The sequence below is a fragment of the Leptopilina boulardi genome, unplaced genomic scaffold (genome assembly GCF_019393585.1).
Source record: "Leptopilina boulardi isolate dan_hultmark-lab unplaced genomic scaffold, ZJU_Lbou_2.1 LbouV2_278, whole genome shotgun sequence".
Classification (NCBI taxonomy): Eukaryota; Metazoa; Arthropoda; class Insecta; order Hymenoptera; family Figitidae; genus Leptopilina; species Leptopilina boulardi.
The window spans coordinates 1,223,258-1,240,430 of NW_026137838.1; the positions used below are offsets into that span (position 1 = coordinate 1,223,258).

The following is a 17,173-nucleotide window of genomic DNA, read 5'->3' on the forward strand; positions in this document are numbered from 1 at the left end:
ACGAGAACATCCAATTTTCTATATTTATGTAAAATTCTTTATAAAAAAAAATATACTACCAATAAATTAGATTGTAAAATAATTTTTAAAAATTAAAAAATTATTTATGGAAAATAATTTCATTTAATTGAAATAAAGTACCTATTATTAAATTAACTAATAATATTAATTAATTAGAAAACTAACTAAACGCTAAATAATAAAACTCCTTTTAGAGGAAACTAAGAGAGAATTATCCAAGCACTGTATAAAAATATTATTTTATTTTTCACACAGTTTTACAGTCATTTTCAAAGTGAAACTACTGAGTTTTTTTTGTAGATCAACTATTTTTTTTGTGAACGACTGAATCCGAAGAACAATATATTGAAGTTACTATACGGAGATTTTTTTTTAGTTGAAATATTTAGCATTTTAATTTTCATTAATCATAATATAAATACAAAAAAACCAGTCAAGTTTTACACGAAAATTGAAATCAAATTAATGAATTATAGATTTCTATTTTAATTTCTACAAGATGTAGTAATGAAAAAAAAAGAAATAGAGAAAGAAAAAAAAGAATAATCACAGCACAATATTAGTATGGAGTATTTCTTTGAAACTTGACAAGGCACGAGTCAAATATGTTTTTGATAATATAAGAGAGTGCGTGAAATGTCGCGTGATTCTTAAATATCTTTTTCTTGATTTTAAAACTATGTAGCGCTAATCTTTGAAATTATTATGCAATATTCTTATTAATATATATATTTTTTTATATATATATGTGCACGATATAAAGCGAGAATTAATGAATAAAGTGGAATTCTAAAGTAAATTTACGAGACAAGGCACGATTTATGAAAAATGTTCGATAAATCTGTAGCTTTAAAAAAAAAAACAATATCTTGAAAAATCGATAATTTTGTACTTTAAGATTTCTCATTAAAATATATATATGTATTGTTTGATAAATTTTCTTCTTTTTTTTTTAGTACTACTAGTAATTCTAGTGACTATAACACTATAGACTAATTATTATTTTTAAAAAATTCTTTTTTGAATAACGAAATTTTAAAAATTTCCAACATATTCTCTTTGATTATATAAAACTTATTTTAAATTCCATTTATATTAAAATTTGAATAATATTAAAGCTATCAGCTAAAACTTGTACTCAGTTTTAAGTAAATTTGTTCATTTTTACAATGATAATCAGAAACAATTGACATTCTTTCCAAACAATGGAAGAATTGTTTGTTAAACAAATTGTAATCTCGTCGAATGATATTACTTATATTGAAAATCGAATATTAATTTGTTGATAATACCGAAAACTGAGATTCTTAATAGAGTCATTAAAGATATGTATCGTATCATAAAAATAATGTAACGTTTCATTTAATGCGGTCAAGTTGTAATAGTTAATAAATAAAGCAAAGTATTATTAAGACGTTACATTTAAAAAAAAAAAAACCTATTCAGTCAGACAGCGATTTAATACGATTAGAAAGATAATTATATCGATATATTCCTACTGGTTAGATAATTCAGACGGTGATTATTGTCATGGAGAGATAAAAAAAAATTTTTTAGGCAGATTAACGTTGTCGTCTATTTGCCCAGCATTGTGAACAGTAGTGTTGATGTTCAGGAGTTCCATAAAAAGTACATTTGTCATTACGACATTTGCGCACAGTATTTTTATTATGCCATTGTTCAGAATTCGGCGTGTCAGCCTCCTCTGAAGATTTTACGAAGAAAGTTGAACTGTAAATCAAACAGTTATCAAACTCCGAGAACTGAAATCTTATTTTAAGAAAAAGAGAATTTTTAAACTTACTTGGCCAGGTAAAGAGCATCTGGAGTATTAGAATTCGTACTCGGTGTCAATTTATTAACACTTGCGTGACTGCAACTATCGCTGGCTGTGTAAAATTTGGATTTTCCAGCTCCGTAATTCATCACTGTACCAGTCATATCCGAATGATGATCTTGCAAAAATCTGAATATTTAGAAAAAAAATTACAAATTTTGCAACGAAATTAATATTAATATAAAAAAAGTACCTTTCTTGTGCGCAGTCGAGATAATTTTGTATCATTTGGTTCATGTAATCAATTCTTGTGATTTTGACTTTGACACTTAGAACGCCGTCGCCAATTGGACCAGTTGGAAACGATGACGAAGACGATGGAGGGCTCTTTGGTCTCTTGTGTGAATTAAATCCTAATTTCATACTAAGCGATCTACTGAACGATTCAAAGTGTTTTGTTACATCTAAAAGCTGCTTTGCGGTTTTATTTCTATTTACAGTCGAACCATCAGCATCATAAAAACGTTCCATGTCATCAACTGCTAATAATTGATATTCACAGTCCAAATATTTCCTCACTAAAATCTCCATCTACAAAATTCGAATTAAAATCTTAATTTTCTCAATTTTATTCTAAACAATTTAATTTTTTCTTGCCTATAAATTTACTAAAAAGATATTCATACCGTATCTTGTGAACATGAAAGTAAATCTTGAGATGCCGACCAATCCCATTCGGGTCCAGGATCAACAGCAAATGGTACAGGTAAAAGTTGTCCTGTTTCAGGATCAACTAAAGGTACATAAATTCTTTCCTCGTTATTTTGTCCTTTAGCAACGGAGATTAATGGCGAAAAATGTGCCGAATGATAGGCCAATAATAAAGGCGTTCGTTTACATTCGAAAGCATGAATTTCCAAAGGTAGATAAATTCCACCGAAATTAATAGGTGACAAAGCAACGCCCTCGGAATCCCTTAACATGGTCTCGGCTATGATTATAATTGGACGTTGAAGAACATGGGCTAAAGCTAATACGTGTACCTACAAAAAAAAGAATCATAAATAAAAATTAAAATGACAAATTTCTATGAAATATACCTCTTCTAAACTTTGATAAGACGTTATTGTTTGATTTCGTGGATTAATCGAAGCCATGTCAACAACACTTTGCCATTCTTGTTGCCATTCCGCTTCTGTATATGCCAAACCTGCCGTTGCATTTAATGTCGTTTGTCGCCATTTCCATCTCCTAAAATACAAATATAAAATTTTTTTATAATTTAACTATTTTATTTAATTACTCACAATCAGATAATAATGATTAGGTTATATTTAGTTAAGTTTTCTAATATTAGCTAATGATAACAATTAACGATGACTAATGTAGATTACATTTTTAATATACCTGAAAATTGCGTCACGGTATTTTCCCTCGGCAAGCATATTATGAAGATGTTCACGCATTGTCAAATTACGATCTTGAAAACCCCAAATTCCAAGGCAAGCTGCATGTAAAAGACAATTTCCATCGCCGATAGTTTGCAAAGGCCAAAGTGCTCTCGATCCATCATTTTTTCCTCCACACCACCAATTTAGCCGACCAGCAGCCTCTAATGATGACATACAGCCCGCCTCAAATAGATCCTTCTCCAAAAACTGAAGAAATGGATCTTTAAATAATTTTTAATATTAATTTCATTTACGAATAATATTAATATTAATAATTCAGAATTGAAATTTTATTTCCTTAAATTTAAAAATAGAAATCATATTTTTTCTAGAAAAAAAGTCAATTCTTAACGATTCCTGATAATTGAGAGTTGATAAAAATCTCAATTAAAATTACCTGGATATACTGATAAGTCAGGCAATGAAAACGTAAATTCCGGTGCTTCTAAACCATCAGAAGCTAATTGAGAACGTGCTTTGTTCACAAGGGCATCATTTTCCGTCGCACGGGAAATGCCTCTGGATAATTTTTTAGGAGCTCCTTCAACTGTTTCCAAGGGACCATTATTTGAAGTAGTCCCTTGTTCCAAACCATCGTACATGGATAATACTCCACTCATAACAATATTCTATTAATGAAAAAAAAAGAATTATTAAATTTACAGAAAAAAGAAACTTCAAAGTACATCTAAAACCAAATATTAATTGAATTATTAAAAATTTCCCTTAATATTAATAAAACTTCATAACTATTCTTCTATATAATTTAACAATTATTTAACATGAATTTAATTTAAATAAAATATCATCAGTTCTATTATTCAAATTTAAACTTATGCGATCACGCTATACAACAGTGGAAAATAATTTCAAAACAATTCATATTTGGTATAGAAGAAACACTAGACAAACGATTAATTATAATTCAAGTTACGCAATATTCATTCGTCTAAAAATTTACAAATACTTACAAAGTAAAAGTGTGTTCACTTCTTGCATTTGCACACCCATACGTAGTTTCTTTAATGATTTTATTGAAACCTGTTAAAACATATAGAATAACATTAAAACATTGTACTTAAATAATACTTTAATATAACTAAATAAATAATAATTAAATATTTATAATTATTTAAAAATTTGCAAAAAATGTAATTTATAATAAATAACCCGTGTTGTTATATGAGACTAAAATGTATTTTCTACTTGTGTTACAAAAATAGGAAACAATTTTTGTGCCAACTTTCAAATAAATGACAAAGTTTAAAAAAGAAATCGATATTTCACCAGTTTAAAATTTTTAGAAAACATCAAACCACATAGAAAATTCACGTGAAATTCATTAAATCAAAAAAAAAAAAAACTTGAAGCCTTGACCTGATATTGAATTAACGAATATATTAGGACCAAATTATAAATATACCTTTTTTGTCTAATAGTATTGTAGCTTTTTTTGTCACACTTCACATACGATGATTGTTTATTTATCCGTCTAGGCCTTTATTTCCTGTGATCAAAAAAAATACAAGTTAGAAAAATACAATTAAACAAGTAGGAAAAGTAAGGAAAAAAAAATCACACACGTTTATAATAGGAAGACTCGAAACACTGAATGACATTACAATAACATAACCTCGCGCGCAGCCGACCTTCCACCAAAAAAGTGGGAGTAGAAACGGTTTTATTTACGCATTGCACCTGTCACATTTGTTTTTTTTTTACAAATATATATACTTACTTAATGGAAAACGGTAGCAGCACTGATGAAAAATTTTTATCTACAATTCATTGAAAAAAATGGTCAATTTGATTTCTTTGTTTTTTATTTATAACACACATTATGCAATGCAATTATTCCAAATGGGCTCCCAAAATTGGAGGTTTCGATTGGCAGGAGAGGATGTTGTCAAGGTCAAAGAGTAACTAATACCTTTGTAATTCGACCCCACCTCTTTTTTAAATTTATCTGATATGTGCGTGTGTAAATACTGATTTAAAACACATTTTTTAAAAAACTAGATTTTTGTTGCGCATAATGTTACTGCGTATATTTTTTAAAAGGGCATATTTTCTTTAAAAATCCCCTTTACCAAAGGAAACTTCGTGTAAATAATAAATAAAAATGTTTATTAACTTAAAAAATATTTTATACCACTTCATGAATATTTAAATTCTAATACGATAAAATCTTATGCACAATAGTGAATATTTTTCCATTATAATTTGCATTTGTATTTTTTTGCATTTTATTTTAATTCCATTATTGATAATTAGTTATTAGTTATTTATTTTTCTTGCAATAAATTAATATTTTTAATTAATTTAATTAGGGAAAAAAATAAAATTAAATGTTTTATTTAATTTTTAGTACCTGTTTAAAAATTTAAATACTGTCAATTTCCGGAAACGGAAGTCGCCATGTTTTTTGTCGTCCGCCGCTAGAGGGCACTGGGAAAATATTTCTTTTTCTCCAAGATGGCGGTGAGTGAAATCTATTTCTTTAAGTCTGTCAATTTTTTTTCCTAAAATCCTTCATTATCATCGAAATCAATAATAAAAATGGTTATTTAATTTTCGAAAACAATATAAAATATATGTTATTCTATATAATCAACAATCGTTTTTATCTCAGTGATAGTTGTGAATCTTTAACAACAAACGACGTGTCACGCTTGTTGTCACTTAACCTATACATATGACAAACTATTTTTAATTTTGTTTATTTAATCGTAATTTTTTTTTAGTTTTGTTATTTAAAAATGTAAATTTAAGTATTCTTTATTTTTACAGGACACGGCAAAAGCTCCACCCAAGCAAAGTGCGAAAAAAGATAAAACCAAGAAGGAACCTAAAGATCCATCAAAAAATGTTATGCGAGAAGTCCGTATCCGTAAATTATGTTTAAATATCTGTGTTGGCGAGTCTGGAGATAGATTAACTCGTGCATCCAAAGTAAGTTTATTTATTTTCTATTTTGTTGTGTTAATTTTTTTTTCTAATTTGTGTATTCAAGGGAACATAACCTCTAAATTGATAATATTGACTTTTGGAGTTGTATTTTCAAACTTAAATGATACATAAATTATGTTTGAATCTTTTATAAATTGATTTAATAAACATTAAAAAAAAAAACATTGTTTTTGTTTAGGTATTGGAACAATTGACAGGTCAACAACCAGTTTTCTCAAAAGCTCGATACACTGTTCGTTCCTTTGGTATTCGTAGGAATGAAAAAATTGCCGTACACTGCACAGTTCGAGGAGCTAAGGCCGAGGAAATTCTTGAACGTGGTTTGAAAGTGAGTAAATTTACAAAAAACATTTGTTTTTATTTACTTATTTTGCATTTGTTTATGCATTTTTAATTTATCATTCGATTTAATTTACAAATTTTGTTTTAATTATTATAATATAACAATAATGTTCGTTTGTTTATTTATTAGGTACGAGAATACGAATTGCGTAAGGAGAATTTCTCTGACACTGGAAACTTCGGTTTTGGAATCCAAGAACACATTGACTTGGGAATTAAATACGATCCAAGCATTGGAATCTACGGTTTGGACTTTTACGTCGTATTAGGTCGACCTGGTATGTTTAAAGATTTTTCTGACAAAAAAATTTATTATTTTTTTTCGCACATTTTCTGGTATTTTAGACACTGCTGATTTATGCTTTATCTAAAGTTTTTTTTATAAAACATGTGCAAGAGAAAAAGCTTCTTATTTGCAACCCATGCCCACTTCTTTTACTGGGTGTGTTACTTAATGGAGGCGACAATATAAATAAAATAAATAATATTAATAGAATATAAATATTTAAATTCTTAACTGATTAAATGTTTTATTTGATTTTTTTAATAAGAAAGAATATTGTTTTATTACAATTATAATTTGAATAAATAAAAGAGTATTTTTCTAAAATTGAAAAAATTTGTTTTCAGGATTCAATGTAGCTCACAGGAGGAGAAAGACAGGAAAAGTTGGCGCTCCACACAGGCTGAATAAAGAAGACGCAATGAAATGGTTCCAGCAGAAATATGATGGTATCATATTGTCCGGCAAAAAGTAATTTACATTATTTTTGTATTTTACTTTTTTAATTATAATAAAAAGATAAAATGTCAATTTTGTTTATAAATAATTTCCCCTTATTACCTAATTGTTAATTAGAATAAGAATTTTTATGAACAATTACGTTAAATTATTTGTTAATATTTGAATTAAAAAAAACTGATAAATTTCTAATAGAAAATTAAATAATTAAAATAAGCAATTCATTTTTAATATTTAAAGAAAATTAAAATTAAAAAAAATTAATCGTCTTAATACTTTACTTAAAAGTTTTGCTAATAAAAATAAATTGTAGCTTTTAATTTAAATGTTTAGTAGAGAAAATTACTTAAATTATGTTCTATTTAAATCTAATTTATTAAATTTTAATCTTAATATTTATCAGTAATATTAAATTACAATTAAAAAGAACAATTTGTAACAAATTAAATTTCATTGATAGTACCTATTAATTATATTTTTCTGTTAATTAATTATTAGTTTGATATTTAACTTATTTTTTTTTTAAATTGTAAATTAGTAAATAAATATAACATTTTTGCAATATAAATAATTCTTTATAATTATAAAGAAACTTTTTATTTAGTAAATATATTTTTCATATAAAATAATAATTATAGTCAATATATTATAATTTTACATTCAAAATAAATAATAAATATTTATTGTTACGTATAAATAAATTTTGAATTTTGCCGCCAAATAAATCGAAATTACCAGAACAGTCTGAAGTTGTGCGCGCAAAAGCTACGACCATTCGATACTCTCGAAATTTGAACAGTAGAAAATTTTCTCTTGTCTTTGGCGGTTACCAGTTTCAGTTGTGCAATTATTTTCGCTAGTTTTAGAATAATCAGTGATGTTAATTTTAGATATTAATGTGATTAAAGTAATTGTCAATATTCAATTATCACTTTCAGATAATTACTTTACATTCCGCGCTATTCGGGAGTGTGACATTGTTGCCAAATCAGGATGGTGTCATTTTTAGGTTATGCAAATTGTCGCTAAACATCATTTGTTTCTTTGTCGCAGTGTTTCACAGTGAATACGTGTTTTTATCATTATTTCTCCAAAGAATAATGAGATTTTGGTTCTTTTAGTGTATTTATTTAAGTGAATTAGTGAAATTTTGTTAATGAGAAAAGTGCAAAATGTATGTGGAAATAATTGTGTCAGTGAGTGTTAAAATTGAGCGCCAAAAGGATTATTATAAGGAAAATCATCGCTATGTTTATTCTCAGCATCGCCAAAGGTATGCAAATTTTGTTAACATTATTAATTGTGTATATATGTACTCTTAGAAATCAAATGAGCATTGTAATTAATAAATATGTATGTTTAATTTTTCAGTTGGTGGATGCTGGGCAACACCGGTGAGTGAATTTTTGCAACTTTCTTTTACTTTCCATCAAATATTGTTAGAGGTTATAATGTTTATATTTTGAAATCACACACTTGACTCTGGTTTTCTTATTAATTATATTCGACTTTTGTTTGTTATGCCCTCGATAAGTGTGACAACAAATGCATAATAACAAAGTGTCTCTTCGATTTGAGGCCGGATTTTTTATAATTTAGTGTTTCGTTTTAGTTTGATTTTTGATTTCAATGAATAAATAAAATGATTAACAATATTTATTTAAGCTCATACAAAAAAACAAAGAGATACTTGAAGATGATTATAATTTATAAGGAACTATAATAATTTATGATTTTAATTCCAATTTACTTAATTATTTTTTATTACTTTGACAATTATAAAATAAAAATAATAAATTATTTTATAATTGTTTAAATTTTCATTTGAGAGTGTTAAAACAAAAATTTATCATTTTTAGATTGTCAAAAACAATCTAAATTAATATTTTTTTAAATAAATTAATTCGCCGTTATTTATTAACAAAATGTTTTGAATTTCCCACACAATAAATCGCGGAAAATGTTGAATCTCGTGAATCGATTCTACTATATAAGTCTGACTTCACTCCCTATCTTTAGACGTGATGACCTGATGACAGATCACAGACTCTGCTATATTTACCGTTGTCAGATTGTTTTTTTTTTATAAGTTTACAGTGTATGTTGTTGATTGTTTATCAGTGATTATTAACCAATCGTAACGAATCATGCGATCATTTTAAGAATCTAATAGTGTCAGTGATCAAGAAATTGAAAAAAGTTAATGTGTTTTACAATAATCTATCAAGGATAAATTTCAAGGATAATTTGTGCATTTTTAGTTCTGTAAATGCAACGATAAAGAATAATTTTTTCATCACTCTGATTTTTTTTTTTTTTTTTTGGAGTGTTGTTAAAAATGATGGAAGATTATAAATTTTTGTTTAAAGTTGTTCTTGTGGGCAATGCCGGTGTTGGTAAAACATGTCTAGTTCGAAGATTCACTCAAGTGAGTATTATTGCTTCATTATATTAAATTTCACCTGTACATAAACGATTTCTCTTTATTATTTATTTTGATTTTTTTTTCTTACACATATCATTTTTTATATTTTGCAGAATGCTTGTCTCTTTTTTTTTATTGTTAGTATACTTAATGTGATTACACACCTTTATCTCGAACAAAAATCGATGAAAGTTAGATAAGCAACTATCATAATATAATATTTGATGCTTAATTTAAGAAGTATGTCAGGATAAAAAAAAAGTTTCTTTTTTCTTCTATGCGCGTCTTAAAAGAAATATATGTAAAGATAATTTTTTTTTTTTTTGCTTTCATGTATCATTTCTTTTTTTAAATTAAATATTTTCTAATTTTTTTTAGGGATTATTTCCACCTGGACAAGGAGCAACGATTGGAGTTGATTTTATGATAAAAACTGTCGGAGTGGAAAATGAGAAAGTAAAGGTACATCTCTAATTTTCATATGTGTATGAATAATAAAAAGAAAAATTTATTTCTTTTAAAATGGTTAATTTTTTCTTTTGACGAAGATAAAAATTTTATGTAATTGTTTTAGCTACAAATTTGGGATACAGCAGGACAAGAGAGATTTCGTTCAATTACTCAAAGTTATTATAGATCTGCTCATGCTTTAATTTTAGTATATGATATTTCTTGTCAACCAACTTTCGATTGTCTACCTGATTGGCTTAGAGAAATCGAAGAATACGCGAGTAATAAAGTACTGAGGATATTAGTTGGTCGGTATATAATAGATTTAAATAATTTTTTCCTACTTTCTCCATTATTAAATTACTATATTGATAAATGGTAATTATAATTTACAGGAAATAAAATTGATCGTGAAGATAGAGAAATACCGACGCATGTTGGCGAAGATTTTGCTCAACGTCATGGTATGTATTTTCTAGAAACTTCGGCAAAGGAGGCAGAAAATGTTGAAAGGCTGTTTATGGAAATTGCAGCTGAACTTATGGAGGTGAATTTTTTATTTTTCTCTAATATAACAAATTATTGGCGAATTAAAATTTATTTTAATTAAATTGTTAAATTTTTCTTTACAGCAAGCACGTTGCAAGGAGTTACCGCGATATGAAACGAATACAACTTCCATCAAAGGAAAAACAACATCAATAGGAGATTATACCAACTGTGGATGCGGTCGTTTTACCTAAGTGATTTAATATTTATTTAGTTGCTTGATTTATTAACGAAAAAGAAAAACAAGGGACAGATTTCAGTTGACAAGGTTGTTCCATTAATTATGGAAATTCACCAAAGTGCTTTATTCTCTACACCAACTTCAAACTATTTTCTACCTACACATCACTTGCAATTTTCTAATTCACTCGAAAATATTATTGAGAGGAATTGAAATTTACAAATTGTATTTTCATTCAATTTCAATTATTACTTTGAGTATAAATTTATTTAGGCGGTACGAAATAATTTGTTTAAATTAATTTTTCATAGGATTTCAATTCTAGAAGGTAGAATTAATTTCTAATTAATTGAGACTTGACTAAAAATAATTTCCTATCGCCTACTTGAATCTTGCTTAAATAACCATTTATTATAGCTAAAAGCTAGTAATTTGGATTCATTTAAGCATTTTTAGTTTTTTTTTTAGTGGGTATATATTTATTTTAAAGGCTTATTAGTTATGTTGCACAAGATAAAAGAAATAACGTCGTTAATCATCAATGATTTTGAATTATTATATAATTCACAAAAAATTAGCAATTATATAACAATTGATGATTTTCGACGTTTCTTTTTCTCGTAATCAAGACTTAAATTCTAAAAATCAGTAATTATGAATAGTATTTCAAAGATTTTTTTTTTATGAAATTACATATTCAAATGTTATTTACGACTGTTTTTCAATTTAAAAAAAATAATGCTATACTTGTTTTTTATTTTTATTGAAAAAGATTTTTCATAACTATTTGATAAATGAAAAATTGACTGAGAATATATATTTTCTTCTTGACTGTGATTTAGTTTTCTTTTGGGAGTTTCTTCTTGCAGTTTTGATTACATATATTATATATAATTATATTTTTTGTTAAATCATTGCTCTAGTCTCTTCACACACATTTAAGATTAAAAAAAAGGTCAACTTTTTATTGTACGAAAATATTCGTCATTTATATTATGCAAACGCAATCGTTACATTTGTTTACTCATCGCAAAACAGTTACATTGTTACCGAAGATGAATGATTGCGTGATCTTTTGGGAAAAAAAAAAAAAACTGTAAAAGTTATTTAAATGGTAACAACGAAAATGAACCTTTTAGTCAATCTATTATTAGTAGATAATATTATTGAATATACTCCATTATTAGCAATTACTGCGTATATGAGTATGTAATAAATTTCTAAACTTAAAAACGATATATGAAAGTAGAACATGTAACAATTTATCGAAATCGTAATTTTTTGAAACTTATTTATTAAAGTAGACATGTAGATTGGTGCTATAAGTAATTTCATGAGTTTCCTTTTTTTTTTTACTCCGATTTGCACATTTTGTATTTTTTTATCAAATTATAGATGAGGCATTATAGCGAACTTTTCTATTTTCAACGACCAATTGTAAAAGTTCAAAAAATTTAGAAATAGTATAATAATAATCAAAAGTTCACTCTCTTGATATAATGTTTGCCTTTGAAAAAAAAAATGCACATTGTGTTTAATTTTATTTATTTTTGCCGAAAGTAAACTTTAAATAAAATTATTTTTAAACATTAACTGTTTAAACATTTCGCAGTGCCTCATATAATTTTAGATTGTTTAAAAATACAATTTGTTTAAAAAAAATCGAATAATTTTGTAAGTCTAATAAAGCTAAACGTAGCCACGAATTTGTTAATTAATTATATATTAAAAGAAATGAGTGATGATTTTTAATTACAATTACAAAATTATGTACAATTTACAAAAAATATTGAAATTATTAAAAAGAATTAGTTAACAAATTTGCGACAAATTATTGCTTCAATTGATTTATAATTTATAAATATAAACGACGCAATTTGTTTCTATTTTCTTTCAAATACTTTAATTTCTTTGTACGTTCTACGATGAAGAACATATTTTTATTTCTTTATCAAAAATAAATTTTTTATTTAAAAACAAAAAATTTTAAGTAAAATAATCCATTTATATTGGTAATTGATAAAAGTGAATTGTTATGAAAATTGTTTAAAAATAACGAATTTAAAAGTTTGTTGTATAAAAATCGCTGATTGTTTAAGTTTTCAATGTTGCGAGTAATTCTCTCGAGTTGCTAATTATTATGTTAAAAAATGACAAATACTTTTTTCATTGCAATATTCTCCTGATAATATTTCAATGAAGATATACAGTTATAAAAAAAAGACATATCAATTCAAAAAAAGGAAAAAAAAATAATTTAATTTACATTGCAATAAATTAATGTAGCGGCTTTTTGTGGGCATTATAATTTTTTGTAAGAAAAAAAAAAAACAATTGCTTATTCGTCGAAAATGATAATCGTCGTTATTAATGTATCAAATACCGCGTAATTTATAATATGTATATCACATTTCGTGGTCCCTATAAATATTTAATTTCAAATTTATTGTCAATCTATTTAGTGTTTTATTCATGAAAACACTTATTTAGATTCCCCTTGTCTGCACACATAAGAATTAGATAAAAATTCGTGCATCTTCCATTTACATACATAATATATTAATTGTATAAGATTATTCGAATCGTCAATAAAATATACAAAACTATAAGACTTTCCAAAAATATTGAAATGAAGTCTGCGATAACAAAAAAAAAAAAAAATTGTCAAATTACTTTCTTGATTCGATAATCAAAGACTTAAAGTCCTCGAGTACCAAACGATTATGACATTACGATTATATTTATTCGATTCAAATATTTAATTTGATATTTAATTAATTTAATAATTAAATTGTTTAAAAAAATTTTTTTTAATTAAAAATTATTGTTAATGTAATAACGTTTGGAAATTGAGGAACATTTGCGAATTAATATGTAATACCAAGTTTAGTGCCTCTCTGCATTGAGATTTTTCTGAAGGGGACTTATTTGTAAAAAAAAAAAATTTCGATGAAATTTTACGCATTTATGATATTGCGCTATAGTAAAATATTTATTATTAAAAAAGTCGTGACATTTTTTGTTTTTTCTTTTTGTTATTGATTTACAATGAGTTTCACGATTTATACTATGAAATGCATGTGAACATTGAAAAGTTTGAGAGAATAAGTGTTTTTTATATACATAAAAAAAAAAAATTAGAATGGTACGAATGTTTTAAAGATTTATGATTCTACTTATATGCTAACGCTAGACGGCGTAATGAAACACACTCACTTGCTACAAATGTAGGCGTACATTTATAATTAAATTATTTGAAAACATAACTGTTAATTTTATTGGTCCCCTTAAAATATTTTTTTTCGAATTTACAAAATTCGATGTCGTAAAATAAATTATTAATCGTTTATAAAAAATAGAATATAATATAGTATAATAATAATCATAATAATTATTATTATTAGATTATTTTATATTAAATATTTAGTACAAATTTTTTTTTTTTATTTAAAAATTTCTTTAATATATTATTATTTTATTTAACATTATTAAAATTAATACTGTAATATTATAATAAATGCATATTTGATTTTATCGGACATGGAAGGAATGGATAATTTGTACAAAAATAATATACATACGATGAATTTTAATTACTAATCGATTCGAAAAAGTCTTTGAGTTGAACTTGCTCGAGGGAAAGTTTAAATAGACGATCTCGAATTTTTGAATTGTGAGCTTCAGAATTTACTGGACACTCTAGACAATTTGTAATATAAATTCCACCTTTGTTTTCAATTGATTTATTCACAGCTGCGTATATAACTGGTGTCGCTCCTTGTACAGGAGTCTGAAATTAATTTTTCATATATAATTTATTTTGCTTATTTATATAATTAATTTTTTTCATATAAAAAAAAACCCAAATTTACCTTAAAAAGGATATTAAATAAAATTTTTAAATGCCTCATGCTTGTATGTTGATAAATTTCTGTATTAACAAGTCCTGGATGAACGGCATAAGATTGTATTGGTAAATTTTTATTGGAAAATAGTTCTTGAATTGTCTTTGTAAACATAACTTGAGCAAGTTTACTTCGAGCGTAGGCAAATTTTCTAAGAAATCCTTGACTGTGAAAAATTTATAAAAATCATTAGTCATATATTTTGGAAAATTAATTTTTATTTGTTTAAAAATATTTTTTGTTTTCTTTTTTTTTTTTAATAATATAAATTAGTTTAGTACTATGTATAGAAAACAGGTTTAATAAGGTGTTATTCAAGTATTACGTAAGTATCTAAAGGAGAAGGAACCCTTGAAAATATGTTTATGTAATATTTGAATGACCCATTGACCATATGCAAAAAAATTATAATTTCCCAGAATATTAGAAAAATATATATATTTTTTAAGAATGTAAATGAAAATTTACATTTCTGTTATCTAAAATTTCCTATCAGGAATGAAATATAAATTTCATGAACTTAAATTACGATACATAATTTAAATTTAATTTATTTACAAGATTTTTTTTATTTATTAAAAAAAAAATTTTTTTTTAATTAATAAAAACATTATTTACCTATCATCCACATGATTAAAATCAATTGTCCCAACTAAATGAGCACAAGATGTGACATTAATTACTCTTGCCTTTTCATTTGAATTTCCAGAATTTTTCAAAAGAGGTAATAATAATGATGTTAATAGAAAATGTGATAAATAATTGACTACCCATTGTTGTTCAAAGCCCTCTTTGGTTTTTAAATAAGGAGTAAACATAATGCCAGCTGAAAATTAAAAAAAAATTAATATTAAAATTTAAAATACGTTTTGGATGAAAATTTTGAATTTTTAATATAGAAAAAAAAATATAGAAAACTATTTCTAAAATTTCTCAATATTATTACCGTTATTTATTAAAGTATCGATTCTTGTGTAATCGTTTTTAATCTCTCGACAAAATTTTCGAACAGATTCCAAACTAGCATTATCCATATGATAAACTTTTGCAGTGCCTGAGGTCACGCCTGATTCTCTGATTTTTCGAACAGCATCTTCACCAGCTTTAATATTTCTGCAGGCTATAATTAACAATATTAAAAAAAATTGTCTTATTTAAAGTCCTAATTATTAAAAAAAAAAAAAAAAATTCTAATTACCAACGATTACTTCCATGTCACATTGCATTAGCATTTTTACAATAAAACATCCGATTCCTCGAGAACCACCTGTCACTATTGCCACTTTTCCCTTTCGTTGAGGTAAATCTTTAAATAACAAAAAAAAAATTATAAAATTTAATTAATTATTAAAATTACCACATATCATTTTTCTCAATAAAATATCGAATATTTATAAATTTTTTTTTTCTATTAATTTTTTTTATTCTTGTTGGAAATTTAGTTTTAATAATTTACAAATTAAAAAAATAAATATTACAGTAAAATTATATTTCATTTTCTCTTTAAAAACCAAAATCTTATTTCACAACTTTCGTATAACTTTCTTTTCTCGTTGACCGAATTAATGTTGGAACATTTGTTATTTTTTTTTTCATATTGTCAGCATTAAAATTTAATAAATATTGTAAAAAAATATTTTCTTTAATAAATTAAGATTTTATAAAAATTATTTTTTTTTAATATAAAATAATAAAAGTTCGATTTTTAAAGAAATTATGAGAAATTGAATAAAATATAGGTCACGGACAATTTCTAGAGAAAAAAATCAAATAAAATTATTAGTTAATGTTTTTATTTGATTTAAATTATTATATTTAGATAATTTTCATTTTAAATTAATGTGTGGTAAATTAAAAAAAAAAATTAATTATTCAAAAATATAATTATTTTCTCACCAGTTTTGTTGAATCTTGCAAATACAAATTCTCTGACAATTTCTTGTACTCCCATAGTGTTGTATTTAATTTCATAAATAATTGTATTTATAAAAAATATCATTTTATTTCGTGGTTTATGAAAAAGTAAAATACCCGCGATAAAAGCAAGAGCCGAACCTGCGATGAGTATCATTGTCAAAACGGTTGTGTGGTCTCTTTTGAGCTTAGAAAGGAATCACACTGCAATAGTTCGTTCACTGCTTTCGGTCGATGCTTATTAACGTTATTCCACGTAAAAAACGTCAGCAATAATATATTACAACACATATATATATTTAATTTTACTCCAAACGTTTTTTTTTTTTCAATTTAAAATTTTAATTTTCCCTATAGTCTTTTTATATGACAATTTTGAAAAATAAAACCAACAATTTCTCTTTATTTTTCTGAAAAAAATAATTTTTTTTGTAATTTATTTACAA

At 25.2% G+C, this 17,173-nt stretch overlaps 4 protein-coding genes across 7 annotated transcripts; 2 read left to right on the forward strand and 2 right to left on the reverse strand.

Annotated features, from left to right (window-relative positions):
* Positions 1-241: 241 nt before the first annotated feature.
* On the reverse strand, positions 242-5,234 carry LOC127282029 (OTU domain-containing protein 7B-like). 3 transcript variants are annotated; one of them, XM_051306097.1, is made up of 10 exons: positions 4,988-5,234; positions 4,673-4,756; positions 4,221-4,290; positions 3,647-3,878; positions 3,206-3,470; positions 2,899-3,049; positions 2,485-2,841; positions 2,052-2,389; positions 1,826-1,987; positions 242-1,752 (listed from the first exon to the last, which is right to left on the reverse strand). In XM_051306097.1, the coding sequence occupies exons 4-10, from the start codon at positions 3,867-3,869 to the stop codon at positions 1,584-1,586; spliced, it is 1,665 nt and encodes a 554-aa protein (XP_051162054.1). In that variant the 5' UTR covers positions 3,870-3,878; positions 4,221-4,290; positions 4,673-4,756; positions 4,988-5,234; the 3' UTR covers positions 242-1,583. The 3 variants fall into 3 exon arrangements, with proteins under 3 accessions (XP_051162054.1, XP_051162055.1, XP_051162056.1); XM_051306098.1 differs by lacking the exon at positions 4,988-5,234 and adding an exon at positions 4,833-4,965; XM_051306099.1 differs by lacking the exons at positions 4,221-4,290; positions 4,673-4,756; positions 4,988-5,234 and having other exon boundaries at positions 3,206-3,456; positions 3,647-3,787.
* A 459-nt stretch (positions 5,235-5,693) lies between these two features.
* LOC127282030 (60S ribosomal protein L11) lies at positions 5,694-7,375 on the forward strand. 2 transcript variants are annotated; one of them, XM_051306102.1, is made up of 5 exons: positions 5,694-5,811; positions 6,040-6,201; positions 6,398-6,547; positions 6,692-6,839; positions 7,192-7,375. In XM_051306102.1, exons 1-5 carry the CDS (start codon positions 5,809-5,811, stop codon positions 7,317-7,319), a joined length of 591 nt encoding a protein of 196 aa, XP_051162059.1. In that variant the 5' UTR covers positions 5,694-5,808; the 3' UTR covers positions 7,320-7,375. The 2 variants fall into 2 exon arrangements, with proteins under 2 accessions (XP_051162059.1, XP_051162057.1); XM_051306100.1 differs by having other exon boundaries at positions 5,710-5,730.
* A 1,943-nt stretch (positions 7,376-9,318) lies between these two features.
* Positions 9,319-14,174, forward strand: LOC127281861 (ras-related protein Rab-30-like). The gene is made up of 5 exons (XM_051305820.1): positions 9,319-9,731; positions 10,107-10,190; positions 10,303-10,486; positions 10,574-10,725; positions 10,811-14,174. Exons 1-5 carry the CDS (start codon positions 9,642-9,644, stop codon positions 10,919-10,921), a joined length of 621 nt encoding a protein of 206 aa, XP_051161777.1. The 5' UTR covers positions 9,319-9,641; the 3' UTR covers positions 10,922-14,174.
* Positions 13,882-17,007, reverse strand: LOC127281859 (dehydrogenase/reductase SDR family member on chromosome X). The gene is made up of 6 exons (XM_051305817.1): positions 16,710-17,007; positions 16,012-16,119; positions 15,760-15,933; positions 15,432-15,639; positions 14,781-14,979; positions 13,882-14,698 (listed from the first exon to the last, which is right to left on the reverse strand). Exons 1-6 carry the CDS (start codon positions 16,882-16,884, stop codon positions 14,498-14,500), a joined length of 1,065 nt encoding a protein of 354 aa, XP_051161774.1. The 5' UTR covers positions 16,885-17,007; the 3' UTR covers positions 13,882-14,497.
* Positions 17,008-17,173: the final 166 nt, after the last annotated feature.